We start from the raw sequence: 13,236 nt of genomic DNA, 5'->3' as shown, positions 1-13,236 counted from the left end.
CCCTGTACTTCACTTAATGACTTCTTTTACTACAGAAAGTTGACAGTCTTGTTTCCCCTTATTAGTCCTATAATTTAAATTTTTTACCAATTAGACTGGAATAGTGCAGCAGATAAATCTACATTTCCAGGTGAATACAAGTTGCAAAATTTGTACACATACTCTTTTATTGCTTTTTGGTTAAAGCCAACTTTCTATTAGCTAACTAAAAATTCAAGATGAATGTCAACAAAGGCAAAAAGTTCCTCTTTTTTAAAGATTATGTAAACTACACTTCCCTTTTTGAATGATCTTTGTGTCAAATGATACACATTCAACTTTGTAGAAGTCAACTTTAAAAGTCATTTTGTGATTTTATATATATATATATATATATATATATATTTTTTTTTTTTTTTTTTAGTTTTTTACATTTTCAAACAGGGTGTGGTGTGCAATAGTATAAATGTGATTTGTCTCAGTTGCATTTCCTGAATGGATTCAGCCTTGAACCCCCAAATCTCGTTTATTTCTCTTATTTATATTTAGAGCAGATTGTCTCCTTGAAGGTCTGCAATTCAAACCCCAGATTCTGCATCCATGTATTGCTTGTCAGGTAAACTGGTGGTTCTAAAATTGTTTTTGGAGTGACTGTTTAAGCCTTCAAAAAAAAAAAAAAAAAAGGAAGGAAGGAAGAGGCCGATAGCATGCCGTGCCAGCACAGGAGAGATGAGCCAAGTGTGTGCATCAAATATGTAAAATTCAAATGAACTACACAGAAATATAATGACATGAATATTAAAGGTGTGCTTTCAGTGGTGTAAAGGGGTTTTAAGTTATACATTTTGATTTGCTTGAAGTCAAAAATGTAAAAATCAAGAGTAACATTTCTTAAATGTATCCAGTGGTTGAAATTCTGTAGTTGTTTCTAAGGTTGAAATGACGGTCAAGATGGAAAATGCAGAAGTTCAAGTAGCTAATAGGATTTTTCACACTTCTCCAAGTGGACAAACCTGCAAATTCTGCTGCTTGTATCCACTTTTGAAAGATTGTTTCAGTTATCTGCTGCACTACAATACTGTAAACTGTACATGTGCTGTGTCCAACTTTCTAAAGCATTTCATTGTTAGCATCATTACTAAAAAGTGAGTTCAGCCCACCATCACCTAAAGACAATGATGCAAATTCACTAAATTGGTCAGCAAAACCACCAGCTTTACCCAGCCACTTGATTAGAGACTTTAAGGCTCAGATATGTTCTGATATAAGGCTAAAAAGCCAGCACAGGTTGTCAGGCGTCTACAGAGCCTAGGATGTTACCCCAAAGTGAAAAATGTTTGCAGGAGAAGAGATGTAATCTGCAAAGCTGCTAGCAAACATACAATAAACACACAAAGGACAGGACATGAAAGCAGAGCACACTCCTGCTTTTTTTTTTTTTTTTAGTTTTCAGATGTTTGCTTACAAAACATGTTTCTGGTTGTGCATGAAATCTTTTCTAATACTAATCATATAACATATAAAGCAATTAGGAATGAAAAATTCTCCATTATTTTTTGCATATACCCTGTTTGCATACCTGCAGGAGTAAGAAAGACGGGTAAACACCAGCTTGAAAACAGAACATTCAGTGCAACTTTCACCTCCGTGCACAGACACCAAAGGAAGAGGGGGGAAAAAATCAATTACCTCTTTTTTTCCTTTTTTAATTACACTTTAGAAGCATAGATGCATTACTTATGAAAAAGGTAGAAAAAACACCAAGTCTTTCTCAATAAGTTAAACCTCTCTGGGCGAAGAGCAGGGCCGACTCACACAACAGAAAATTTCCTAGAAAGCATTCAAATTCAGAAAAACAAAAGACATTTTGAACTCGTGTCACTGAAATCAAAGTGCGTCTCTCTTTTTTTTTTTTTTTCTTTTTAAACTTGAGAAAAAGAAAAACACAGAAGATGCAAGTGGCTTTTGTTACGTTCCTTCCACCCTTTTCCACAGGGTTTTTTGCAAGCATTTTTCTTGAAACTTCAAGTTTCAACGTTTGATCGACAAACAAATAAGCTGAGTTATAACTGGTAAAAAAAGAAAAAAGAAAAACATTAAAATAACAATAACAATAATTACAAAGACAGTAATAACGAGAAATGTAAGTAATAAACACAGTCCTGTACAGTCAGGCTCATTTTCTGATTGACCACAGCCAAACTGATCGATTAGTCTTCAGAAGTCTGATAGACTCATACTGATTGAAGAAAAGTAGCCAATGCTGTCGTCTCCTTTCAGCTGCCCTCGGCTATGGTTATAGTGGGAAAAGCCTCATCCAATTCATATCCCCCGCTGCTGTGGAAGAAACACACGAGGGAAAGGTTTTACACACAGTTAATGACAGCTGACAGCAAAAACTCTCAAAACTGGGCAAAAACCATAATGTTTTACCTCTCATTAAAACGTTAAAGTTTTCATACCCCTTAAACTCTTCTTGGCTTTAAAAATAATACTGAGTATTTAGTTTAACTGCTCCTTACCTTTAATGAAAGCACAAATTGTTTTTGATCTAATGCAACATCAAAACCAGTGTTAATTTTGACAACAAAGCTTAATTAGGTTTTATTCATCATTTAGGCATCTAGATTCTTTTAGCTTTAGATTATAGTTGACTGAATCGAAAGTTTATTTAGTTGACCAAAATATAAAGTGTAACAGTTTACAAAGCACCTTATTTTCATTGACATCAAATTCAAAAGGAGTCTACATTTCAACACTTCTCTCCCTCCAACCCTGTTTATCGGGGGCAGACGTGACAACCTTCCTATGCAAGGAGATCAATTCTGATTGACTGAACGTAATTAGTTCTGATTGGAGTAAACTTATTTTCAAAAAATAAAAAAAATACAAAAATTAACACAGGTCAGAACATTTATTTCCATCTGGAATTGCATAAATTCCCCCCCCCCAGCTGCCGATTGTTTTGAAGATGGGAGAGTCAGACCACTGTATGAGGTCTTCTCCAGCACATCCAAAACATTCTCAAAGGCCTTAAGGTCCGGATTTAGTTGTGGCTAGTCCTATTCCCTGAACTACTAATCATAATTTGAGTCTGATGAATCCTAACATTGGTATCTTCCAATATCCCTGAAAGAAAAAAAATCCACTGCTGGGAAAAATCTGGTCACTCAGTATATGGTAGTCAGCTGATATTGACCTGACCACATGGAGCAACCCCTGATCATAGCACTGCTTTCACAGGTTTGTAGGGTAGGCACCAAGCATGATGGGTGCATTCGCCTCTCTTCTTACCCTGATGCACTCATTACAGACCACATGACCTTCCTCCATTGCTCCATAGTCTAATCTCTGTTACCTAACAAACTGAACCCTTATTAGCCCAAGTTTAAGGCTACACAGCCACTTAGTCTCAATGCCTCTCTCTTCACACTGTGTTTGTGGAAATGCTCTTACTTTCATCATTAAAACACAGCTGTGACTTCTACTGTTGCCTTTTTTTAGGATTTAAATTCACCAAACATTGAAGTGATGCAACACAGTCATTAACAAAGATTTCCTGATCATATTTCTCCCTCAGTGAGAAGTTCACCACTATTCTTCAAAGCAATGTATCTGTAGGTTTGTATCCTAGTTGTAATAGATACAAGCGCCTTAGATGCTTTCTTTGCTTTGATTTTTTTGATTTGTATTTTACTTTCGTAGCGTCTCAGGTTATAGGGGTAGCTGGATAGGCGTATGTTTTTCCTTTCCTCGTTTTTGGCGAAACAACATTGTTAGACAGAACAGCAAAACTATTAACACAAAGGCAATTAAAAATAAGCATCCTCACGGGTAAGTGGGGATTTCTCACCTCACTGAGGTTCGCAGTGAAGGTTGTCCCGCAGAGTGCTCAGTCCAGTTCATGTACCTCGTCCTGGAGGGACGATGAGGGCCGCACTGCTTCACTCATTCGTTTGGCCATAATGTCCCACTGTGGAGCCAATACTTTGGATTTGGCACCTAAAAAAAAAAAAAAAAAAAAAAAGAAGACCATGAGAGATGTCACGGGAGAAAACTAAAATAAATACAGCTCTAGTTTTTTAGTCTACAGGCAAACAACAGTATTTTCAGATGCTCCCTTATTAGTAAGGGGCTGCACAAAATTATTGCTTTCTTCTGCCCTCTGCTGGCTTCCTAAAGTACTTCAGCACAGAGGAAAAACAACACCAAACCTTATTTTTGCTGCGCTTTAGAAAACAACGTGTGCCTCCACATCTTCCACTTCACTACTTTTTATACGCTTCAATCAAAGCCCATCAGGCCAACACCATTAACATTCACATTTAGTTGGCAGCAACACAAAGTAGCAATAAAATGATGTAATATTCAAGTTAATTGATGTTCTAAATTGAAATTAAAAACTCTAAATGCACTCATGCTTGCTAGAGAAGCAACGAAGGCTATTTTGCAAATACTTGTTAGTGAGATTTCATGGCAGACTGTCATTCAGACACAAAGTTTTGTAAGAAGTTATATTTCTGCATTGAGGTCTGAGCGCCTCTCCTCAGCATTTACATGCTACTATTACATAATATTGTTCCTATGCTGTTTTGTGGTCTCAGTTTCTTCTTTTCTTTCTACTTTTCTACTCCTCAAATGATTTCAGCAAATCATCGCAATTCTTGACGCTAGAAGGAGACTTTACTCGTCCCTTTCACCAGCTTTTTACTCACAGTAGAAGCTTCTATTCACAATGATGCAGCATATCTCCAACTTCATACATATAGAAACATACTAAAGAATTTAATTGGCTGTTCCATATGTATAGTGTTGTCTGGGTTAAGCAAACAAGACAAAACGTAGCAAATTTTATAAGTAGCAAAGTTGGATGAAAGAAGTTTCTTTTACCACTTGGGGGCAGCAAACACAAACTTGCCATTTAGACAGACAACAAATACAAAAGTCAAGATTTAAGCCTCTTTTGGTCCCCTTTGTGGTCTCTACCAGCTCCTAAGGGAAATACAGCCCTTAGGTTGTTAACGCCTCGCTACTTTCATCAGCTCCTCACTGTGCCTGCTCGCAGCCAAAAAGATGCTGTGAGAGCGTGACAGTAAACCAAAACAGTAAACCTCCAGGCGAAACAGCTGAACAACGAGCTGAAACTCATTACGACGCTCCATAAACTCAATTTGAGCAGCAGACTTGGGTCACAATTTCGTGTGCGTTCTGACCACAAATGATCCCTTTCACTCTGCCACAAAACACAGTCATTTAATAAGACAAATAAATAACGATGTTTAAAAGTAATGAAAATAAACATGCAACAGAAACCCTTTCTGTCCTCTGATATGATTGAGTCAGCTAGTTGGAAGTGAAACAAATGAAAACTAATCCTCGAACCTGGACGATTTCCAACTCCGATCTCCTCCTGGTGTGTTATCCCAGCATGGGCCTGAGGTGGGCTCATAGAGCAGTGGAGATACTCTCCCTCAGGATACACTTACCGAACCCTCCTGATCCTCCTTTCTCCCGTTACCATGACAACATAGACCGTAGCCTCCAGCTAAAGAAGCAAGGCCGATCGGATCCTGTTGCAATCTCCCTCTTGCTCTCTCCTCTTTCCATCCTTCCCTGGCATTCTCTCCCTCTCTTCATTTCCCAGTCTGTCTCTACCCATCTCCCATTTCACAGGGGAGAAAGAAAGTGGGACATAACGCCCCAAAAAATAAATAAATAACATATAACAACATAAGAGCCCCACTCAAACTGTTAACCCTTCGGCAGTGGATCGTAACTATGTGCTGTAGCCGCAGAGGTCGCAGGTGTAGATTTATATTCTGCTTAAATAATCTGTGTTAAATGATTCACAATAATGAGATAATAAATGTAAATGTGACATAATTGCAATAATTTAAAAACTGAATTTTAAAAATAAAAAGGCAAATACATTAAGTATTATTTAATTCAACTTCAAAACATGAGAACTGCCTCTTTAATGGTCCAAATTTGATCAAATGAGACAAGCAAACTACACCAAGGCAAATTCAAGTTGCCTGTAAACCTTTCAAAACCCTTTGAATGTTTTTTAAAGGATATTTTCATTTTGAGAAACAAAGGGGATTTTGATTAAAATGCATATTGATGGTACAAGTCTTTAACAACCAAAAAACAAAACAATGTTCAACATATCAAGCATAACTTGGGCATGTGCTGAATTCAAGCTTACAGACTTAAATGCTGATATATTTCTGCCTGCCCACAGATGCTGCACATCTGCAAGCCACATTGCAACCCACCCCCATCCCAGCCTGCTCTGTTCTATACGAAAGCCTTGATGCCGCTGCTGCTCTCCCTGCTTTTGGTTTTCCACATATCAGTGAGGAAGGGTGGAGAGGTGCAAGAACAAAGACATGCTGCCAAATATATACCACTGCAGATGGAAATAATCTTCTATGGTGGTTGTGACAAATAGGAGTTCGGTGAAGATGACATTCTTTGACGCTGACGAGGCAAACACATGCAGATTGTATATGTGCTTCAAAGTTTCTAGTCTGTCTGGCTCACCATCCAGTCCATTGTGCTGCTCATAGGTACGCTTGCCCAGGATGGTGGGAGAGCCGTTGTTGAGGATGGGAGAGGACTTTATAGGTGTCAGACTGCCTGTAGAGATTGACCCTCCGCGAGTCGGTGGATTGGGCTTGGATGGACGGGGATGTGCTTCTGAAACATGATCAGAGACACATGAAGAAAATGACAGAGGAAATAAATTCATTTTGTCATAATACCTAGCTCAAGGTATCACACCCAGTTAAAAGTGACCTGAAAAACTAGAAACTGAAAAATGAACATGTAGTGGCGAATTGATCTCACCTAAATACCGAACAACAGACTCCAGAGGTTTACGTTCCACAGGTTTCAGTGGCAAAGGCTTTTTTGGCCTGTCTGGTAATCGCAGAGCACCTGCACACATTCAGTGAAACAACACTGTCATTAGAAATATGAGGACGTGTACAGAGCGCCCAAATGTTATAACATGTCATAGTTATGCATGAGGGAAACGGTTCCTTACATTCTGCTTTGATGGCTGCTGTGTTGACTGGGAGGTAGGGGTGCCTGGCCATATATCGAGGTCTGATGATGTCCTGGCAGGTGCGACGTGCCATCCGTGTTAGGCTGGTGGTCTGCAGGTAAAAAGCCTGCCGGGTCTTTACAGCAAACTTGGGGCTGCCGCTGTGGCGAAGGGGCAGGCCATGGGGGCTCTAGAGAAGGTTTAGAGGATGAGAAACTTCTTTTGTAACCAAAATGTTGAACAGCCTGTACTAGTAGAAATGTGTATTTACAGTTGAATGCTAAATGATGGATTAGGGAGAGATCAATTTATCACAGGACTAAAGACAAGGAAAACATCTGGACTACAATCATTGCCTGATAGGAATTTAATGGCTACCAAAGGGAAAGACAGATGCGTAGAGTGCTTTTTAACTCCCCCCATAAAGTACCCGTGAAAGACAGTTAAGTTCTGACACGTCAGTATATGTCCGTAAAGTTGCGGTCCAATGACCATTAGAATAGGTCCTGTTTTTTCCCAGGGTAGCTGCACAGACAGAGATCACCCTCATTTAATTTCTGATGCAAACCCAGTCATTTTGTTCTATAAGCAGACCTGAAATATGCCAGAAAGTCCCTCAGTTCAGAAGAGAGCTCTCAGGGTTACTCCTAGTAGGCTTTCAAAGGGTATAGATTTAAAATGCACAACACAACACTCTGTGCTGTAGGGATTTTACTGAAAACTCAACAGGATTGTAATAAAAAATATTTAAAATAAAATAGGATACACTGCTCTTTATTAAAAAGGACAAAAACCACAAGAAGAGAAATGCATAGATGTATGGTGTGTTTGGCATCTGTAGACCCCAAATTAGGACACTGTGGTACTTTCTCTCTTGAAGTAATAAATATTACTTTTTCACAGGTTGTGGTTGCCGCACTCAAAGATGGAAAGACCTACTTTCCACCTTTGATTCATTCTCGAGGCTTACTGGGACACTTAATGGAACTGGGCTGTGATTAACTCCACCTTTGCTTTTCCTACTGTCATAAGACAAAATGTTTGCTTTAAAAGAGCATCATTTGGACCATTTTCCCCCAAACAATAATATCATACTGATTCAAGCGTCTCAGATGTCATTTTCATTTTATACAATGACTGGGTTAATTTAAAAAGGCTAAATTAACTTAACTAATAACCAACATTAGATTTTTCTCTGGAAGATGAACTTTTGGTGAACTGCAAGGTTTCCGGCAGACAGTAAGGCTGTTATTTGTGGAAAGGAAACAAAGTCAATATCTAGTGAAGCGTGTGTGAGCTTGTACCATGTTGTTACGGTTGGGTCCGGGCCTCTCGCCATCCAACCTCGTGGGCATCTTCAGCCCTCCGTATTTCTTCCAGTAGGTCCAGCATGAGGCGCACAGGCGACATTGCATGTTGGGAGGTCCCCACGAGTACCACTGGTAGGAGCTGCTGGCTATACACACAAACACACAGCACAAAATCACATGGCTAAGCAGAGATGATTACAAAAAAACCAAAAATGGGTGTAGTAAGCCCTAGCTTTAATCATTCATCGTTAAATTAAGTACAGCCTCTAAAATAATTCAAACAATACTTTGCTGCAGGGCACATAAGGCCATTTTCTCTTCTCTCTATTATGGAAATCCAATATCAAATGTGTGCCGCATACAAAGAGCACAGAACAGATCTTTAAATTATCTGTATTAGATTGAAAATACACCGATCTGAAGACAAGGATGATGGAGATCAACATAGGCTGATGATCTTGGATGCTAGCTAAATAAAAATTAGGAAAATCAGTACAAAAGGATGTTGTCATCACGTATACTAAAACTACAGACGCAGCACCCAAGATCCATACCAGGTTAATTATCGAGCGCAATTAAAGAAGCAAATAGATTTTCACACCGAGACTGAAAGATGTTTAATTGTCGCATCAAAACTGATTAGGATTTGCAAACATCTGAGGCTTTGACTGTATATCTATCACGACAATCTCATTTCCTCTAAGGAGGAGAAAGAACTCTTACATCAGGACAGTAGCTACTGCATTTGCGCAATAACAGGACACAACAGAATGACTTACTGTAGCAGCTTTCACAGGCTCTACCCAAGCCTGGGGTCGGCACTGAGCCTGGAGGTCCTGGGACCGCTGTACCCGCTGTACCCGCTGTACCCACTGTACCCGCTGTACCCGCTGCTCCATTTACCAGAGCTGGCTTTACATTGTTACTCAGCTGGTTAGGGTTTGGCTTGTTACTGATATAAGAAGAGATACAGAGACAAGACATTCACCAAGAGAACAAATAATATTCATCAGCCTGCAACCAGAGACAGTAGTTCCACTGATCCAGTACTGAGAGCGTTTGTGAATAATAAAAAGAAGAGTTTGTACTGTATAATGAGCGACAAGTGCTGAACTTTAAAATACCAGAGTTGTTGCTGTGACCTTCTCCGCAGCATCGACTGATTTAATACTTGATAATATGTAGGAAAATGAAAGCAGGCTGATAAAATGCTGCATCAAAGTACTCACTAGTTGGGGATGTAGACCTGCTTCAACTTGCTTTCTGCCTCGGCTGCTTTTAATCGTTTCTGGAGCAGAAAAGGAGGTTGTTGACGAGAAGTGCAGTTAGACCTAGTGAATTTCTAACCTTTAGGTACCAACAACAGATTTGTGAATCGCATGCAAATATAAAATTAATTAATATGGGTCACTTAGTTTTCTTTTTTCCTTAAGAAATATATAAAGGAAGTTGTTACCTGCTGTACATATCTATCTGTGGTCTTCCACATGTAGTAATACTCAATAATACTCGTCAGGGATTTCCAGGGCAACTACACAGGGACAGAAGAGGAAAATAATTATGGTTTTAGTTGAGGTGATGTTATGGGAACAGATAGAAAGAGAGGAAATCTTGCTGAAGGCAGGGAATGTAAAATTAAAGCTGAAACTCTTGATTACATGATCATTAACGACTTTAACTAACTGAGAAATTAAGATTGGTACTCAAATAAGATGATTCTCCCTTTCGTGACATTTATAATTATGAATGCTAAAATATCTGTGTATTTCTTTCACATTTTAAGGAACACACATGCATTCAACCTGATGTAGTACTCGCTCATTAAAAAGGTAAAGATACGATTAAAAAACTGAAGCTAAATCGTTACATTGCCTCTATGAAGTTTGAAAGAATATGAGCCTTTAAGTGGTGGCCCCACCCATACTGATGGTGTAGTCTTGTTGTTGGAAAAAAACCTCAAGTAGAAACAAAAGTCTGCAGCACTGACAGCAGATGGCCACCAGGTGGCGGACTGATGCACACAGTGAGAGAACACTAAAGGCAGCGCCACTCTTCTCAGCACTGAAGAACATGAGGCGCTTCAGCAGAGAAGAGGCAGCTTTCACTGGATGTTTGTTTAAAAATGCTCACTATTCATTCTTACCATGGGGCTGGACACAGTGCTTCTTTACAAGACTACTGTTATGCTTGAAAGTTGCATAAAAGGAAAATCAGCTGAACACCTAAACGAAGTCTAAAATGGGGAGAATCATAGGACTGGTTTGAGCTGTAAAGGTGTTGGCAAGTTAACTTCTAGAGGGTACGTATTACAGCCAGAGCTCTCTCCAGGATATTCCTTTATGTTTTCTGTACATAAAATTCACAATTTAATTTCAGTGCAAATTGCTGCATAAGTTGATAATTATAAAGCTTGATGAGCTGAGAAAAATCTGTAAAATGAAATGAATTCAAGTGGCTGTATTTGCAGCTCTTAAATAAACCAAGGACACTTTGCAATACATTTTGTTATTCCATTTGAAACCCAAAGTGGAAAACAGCACTTCTATGTCTGTCTGCCCGGTTCTCAGCTTACAGTCTTTATGTAGTTTCATATACTGCACACAAATATGACAGAACAAAAGCATGTTTCCTAAAATCAAATCCTACTGTTTTCCCACTTACAAAATCCTGCTGGATGTCGGTAAAGTCTTTGCCGTATTTCTCGAGGGCCTCCTCAAAGAGGTTGGCCTCCGAGGCGCTCCACTCCTCCATTTCATCCCTGCAGAGGACGGGCCCACCCTGAGGAACCAGTGCTGCGATGGCTCGAGTCATGTCGTAGCCTGTAGCATGGAGGGTGTCCATGGCATGAAACTAAATGCAAGACAAATCCATGTCAGTGCATGAGTTGAACCAATCATGCATTTCATTGCAGCTATATGATTATAGTTTACCAGTTTAGAGTGTGTAGACACAGCCTCCATGAGAGTATCTGAGCTGTTTCTGTGTGTCTGCATGTGTGTTTGTGTACATGTGGGTAGCTAGGGCTCTCATCCATGTTTTATATATGAGGAAAGGATCTAGGGCAGAATAGACCCACACTAGGCTGGCTAGGTTTTGGGGCCAAATGCTTGTTAAGGATAACCAGACACAGGCTTCAACAATCACTAACAGACTCACGCGCAAGGATTTTCTGATTAACAGTCCTCCTTCTCCACAACACCTTTCACATGTCATGTGTTAACAGTTTAAATCAAATCATATATATGTCTATCTCACCAAGGTGATGTCCCTGGAGGCTGCAGCAGCACTCATATGTAGGCTGGGCTGTCGGACAGAGCTACTGCAGTCCAAAGCTCTGGCAAAGGTACCTACTGACCTGTGGGACACATGAGAAACTACTGATATAGTTCCCTTTACAGAACAAACATGGAAGTCATATCAGCAAAGTCCTAACTTTGGTTCTTCCAAATAAAATATTCAAGTCTGTAGTGTGGTCAGACAGATAATGCACCTCAAGCAAATTTAGACCTCAACAGGCTAAAACTGCTTAGCAACCAAATATGGCTTGAAAACTAGATATTCACAGATTTTAGGAAAGGTTTGTAGTACTTATTAGTTTTAGTGAATTCATGTATTTTCTCTCACGCTGAGAATTAAATAACTGCAGCATCTTTACCAGGTGCAATCATAGCGTTTCACAACAAATCAAAAGTTCTACCACATTTAAATCTTCAATCTTCCTGAGCAGCAGTGCGCCGCTTTCAGTGCGGCGGCTATTTTATTTTCTATTTCTCATTCCCTGCAAGTCCCACTCAGATTACTTGCACTTGTGTGTCCATAATGTGCACTGGATCTGCTCAGCTGTGTAAAAACAATGACTCCTCAACTTGAATTACATAAAGGGGAATAGAATGAAGTCTCAGGGAGCCGTAGTTGAGACCATTTGTTGTAAATCTTCTCCCTCAACCACCTCAGGACAGAAAATACAACAACAACAACAAGCATGCTTCTGGTGCCACTCCTCGCTGATGTGCCCTCGCTCTCTCCACCAGTTATGGGGGTTGGGCTGGGTCAGCTTGACAGAGAAATTGATGTTTGCTCTCTGGCAAGTCAGAGCTCCACGGTAAAATAATGTGCCCATACAAGTAGTCAGAAACGGACTTCCAGGAAGCGATGTAAAAATAGCAGCTGAGCTGGAACCGGTCCAGATGTGCACAAAGACATGATGTCAAAGAGAAAATTGGAACAATTTAAAGAGGTGAGGTTTTTAAATTTAATGACTCAAAAAACTTCTTTATGGCACCCCATAATGCCCGTTCAGCATGATGGGTGTTTTTATTTTTTTTTAACCTTGCCTTGACCTTTCTAGTGACCTTTAGGAAGTTTTAGACTAGCTCTTGGATTCACTTCGGATTCAAGTACACCTGATTAAATGTAGTGCACTCCCTGAAAAAAAAAAAAAAAGTATGCATGTGTTTTATAATAACTGTCATAATTGTTTTTAGATGCACACAAATAAAAGCCAGACATCACGGCTCTAAGACTGGATGGATTAAGTTTACTTGACACAGTTTTTTAATAAGTGAGGCAAATTTACCTTAGCATAACTAACTTTACAACTAACTCTCTCTGAAATTGAAAGAAATTACAAAAATCAGATTTGTTTTTGTTATTGTTATACATTTCATGTCTGAGCTGACTTACCGTGCTACTACTAAAAACTGATCAATCTGTTTCTCTGTCAGTGAGCTGTTGGGGTCCCAGATCTTCTCCTCCATTTTCTCCAGGTCCCTGCCATCATCCTCACCTAAATGCACCACAAGACAAACAAATGTGGATGCAAGTCCATTTTTAATGCTCTCCAAGATTGCCATGGGTCTTTATCGGGGGGGAAAAAACAACAGCAAACACAAAAAA

General features: G+C 39.5%; 1 protein-coding gene across 2 annotated transcripts in view; it reads right to left on the bottom strand.

The window, feature by feature from the left end:
- Window positions 1–1,660: 1,660 nt before the first annotated feature.
- mta1 (metastasis associated 1) overlaps window positions 1,661–13,236 on the bottom strand; it is a 48,099-nt gene continuing 36,523 nt past the window's right edge. The window contains exons 7-18 of one of the 2 annotated variants that reach the window (XM_026151730.2): window positions 13,024–13,126; window positions 11,596–11,695; window positions 11,002–11,190; window positions 9,797–9,871; window positions 9,570–9,628; window positions 9,120–9,292; window positions 8,335–8,486; window positions 7,031–7,220; window positions 6,832–6,921; window positions 6,526–6,681; window positions 3,833–3,981; window positions 1,661–2,316 (exon numbers count right to left, since the gene is read on the bottom strand). In XM_026151730.2, the coding sequence (XP_026007515.2) occupies window positions 3,872–3,981; window positions 6,526–6,681; window positions 6,832–6,921; window positions 7,031–7,220; window positions 8,335–8,486; window positions 9,120–9,292; window positions 9,570–9,628; window positions 9,797–9,871; window positions 11,002–11,190; window positions 11,596–11,695; window positions 13,024–13,126 (1,397 nt within the window). In that variant the 3' untranslated portion in view covers window positions 1,661–2,316; window positions 3,833–3,871. The remainder of the gene's footprint in view (window positions 2,317–3,832; window positions 3,982–6,525; window positions 6,682–6,831; window positions 6,922–7,030; window positions 7,221–8,334; window positions 8,487–9,119; window positions 9,293–9,569; window positions 9,629–9,796; window positions 9,872–11,001; window positions 11,191–11,595; window positions 11,696–13,023; window positions 13,127–13,236) is intronic. The other variant, XM_026151731.2, reaches the window with a different exon arrangement.

The sequence above is a fragment of the Astatotilapia calliptera genome, chromosome 19, assembly GCF_964374335.1.
Source record: "Astatotilapia calliptera chromosome 19, fAstCal68.1, whole genome shotgun sequence".
NCBI lineage: Eukaryota > Metazoa > Chordata > Actinopteri > Cichliformes > Cichlidae > Astatotilapia > Astatotilapia calliptera.
Note: the sequence above shows the minus strand (reverse complement) of the source record. Positions and strands in the feature narration are given on the sequence as shown.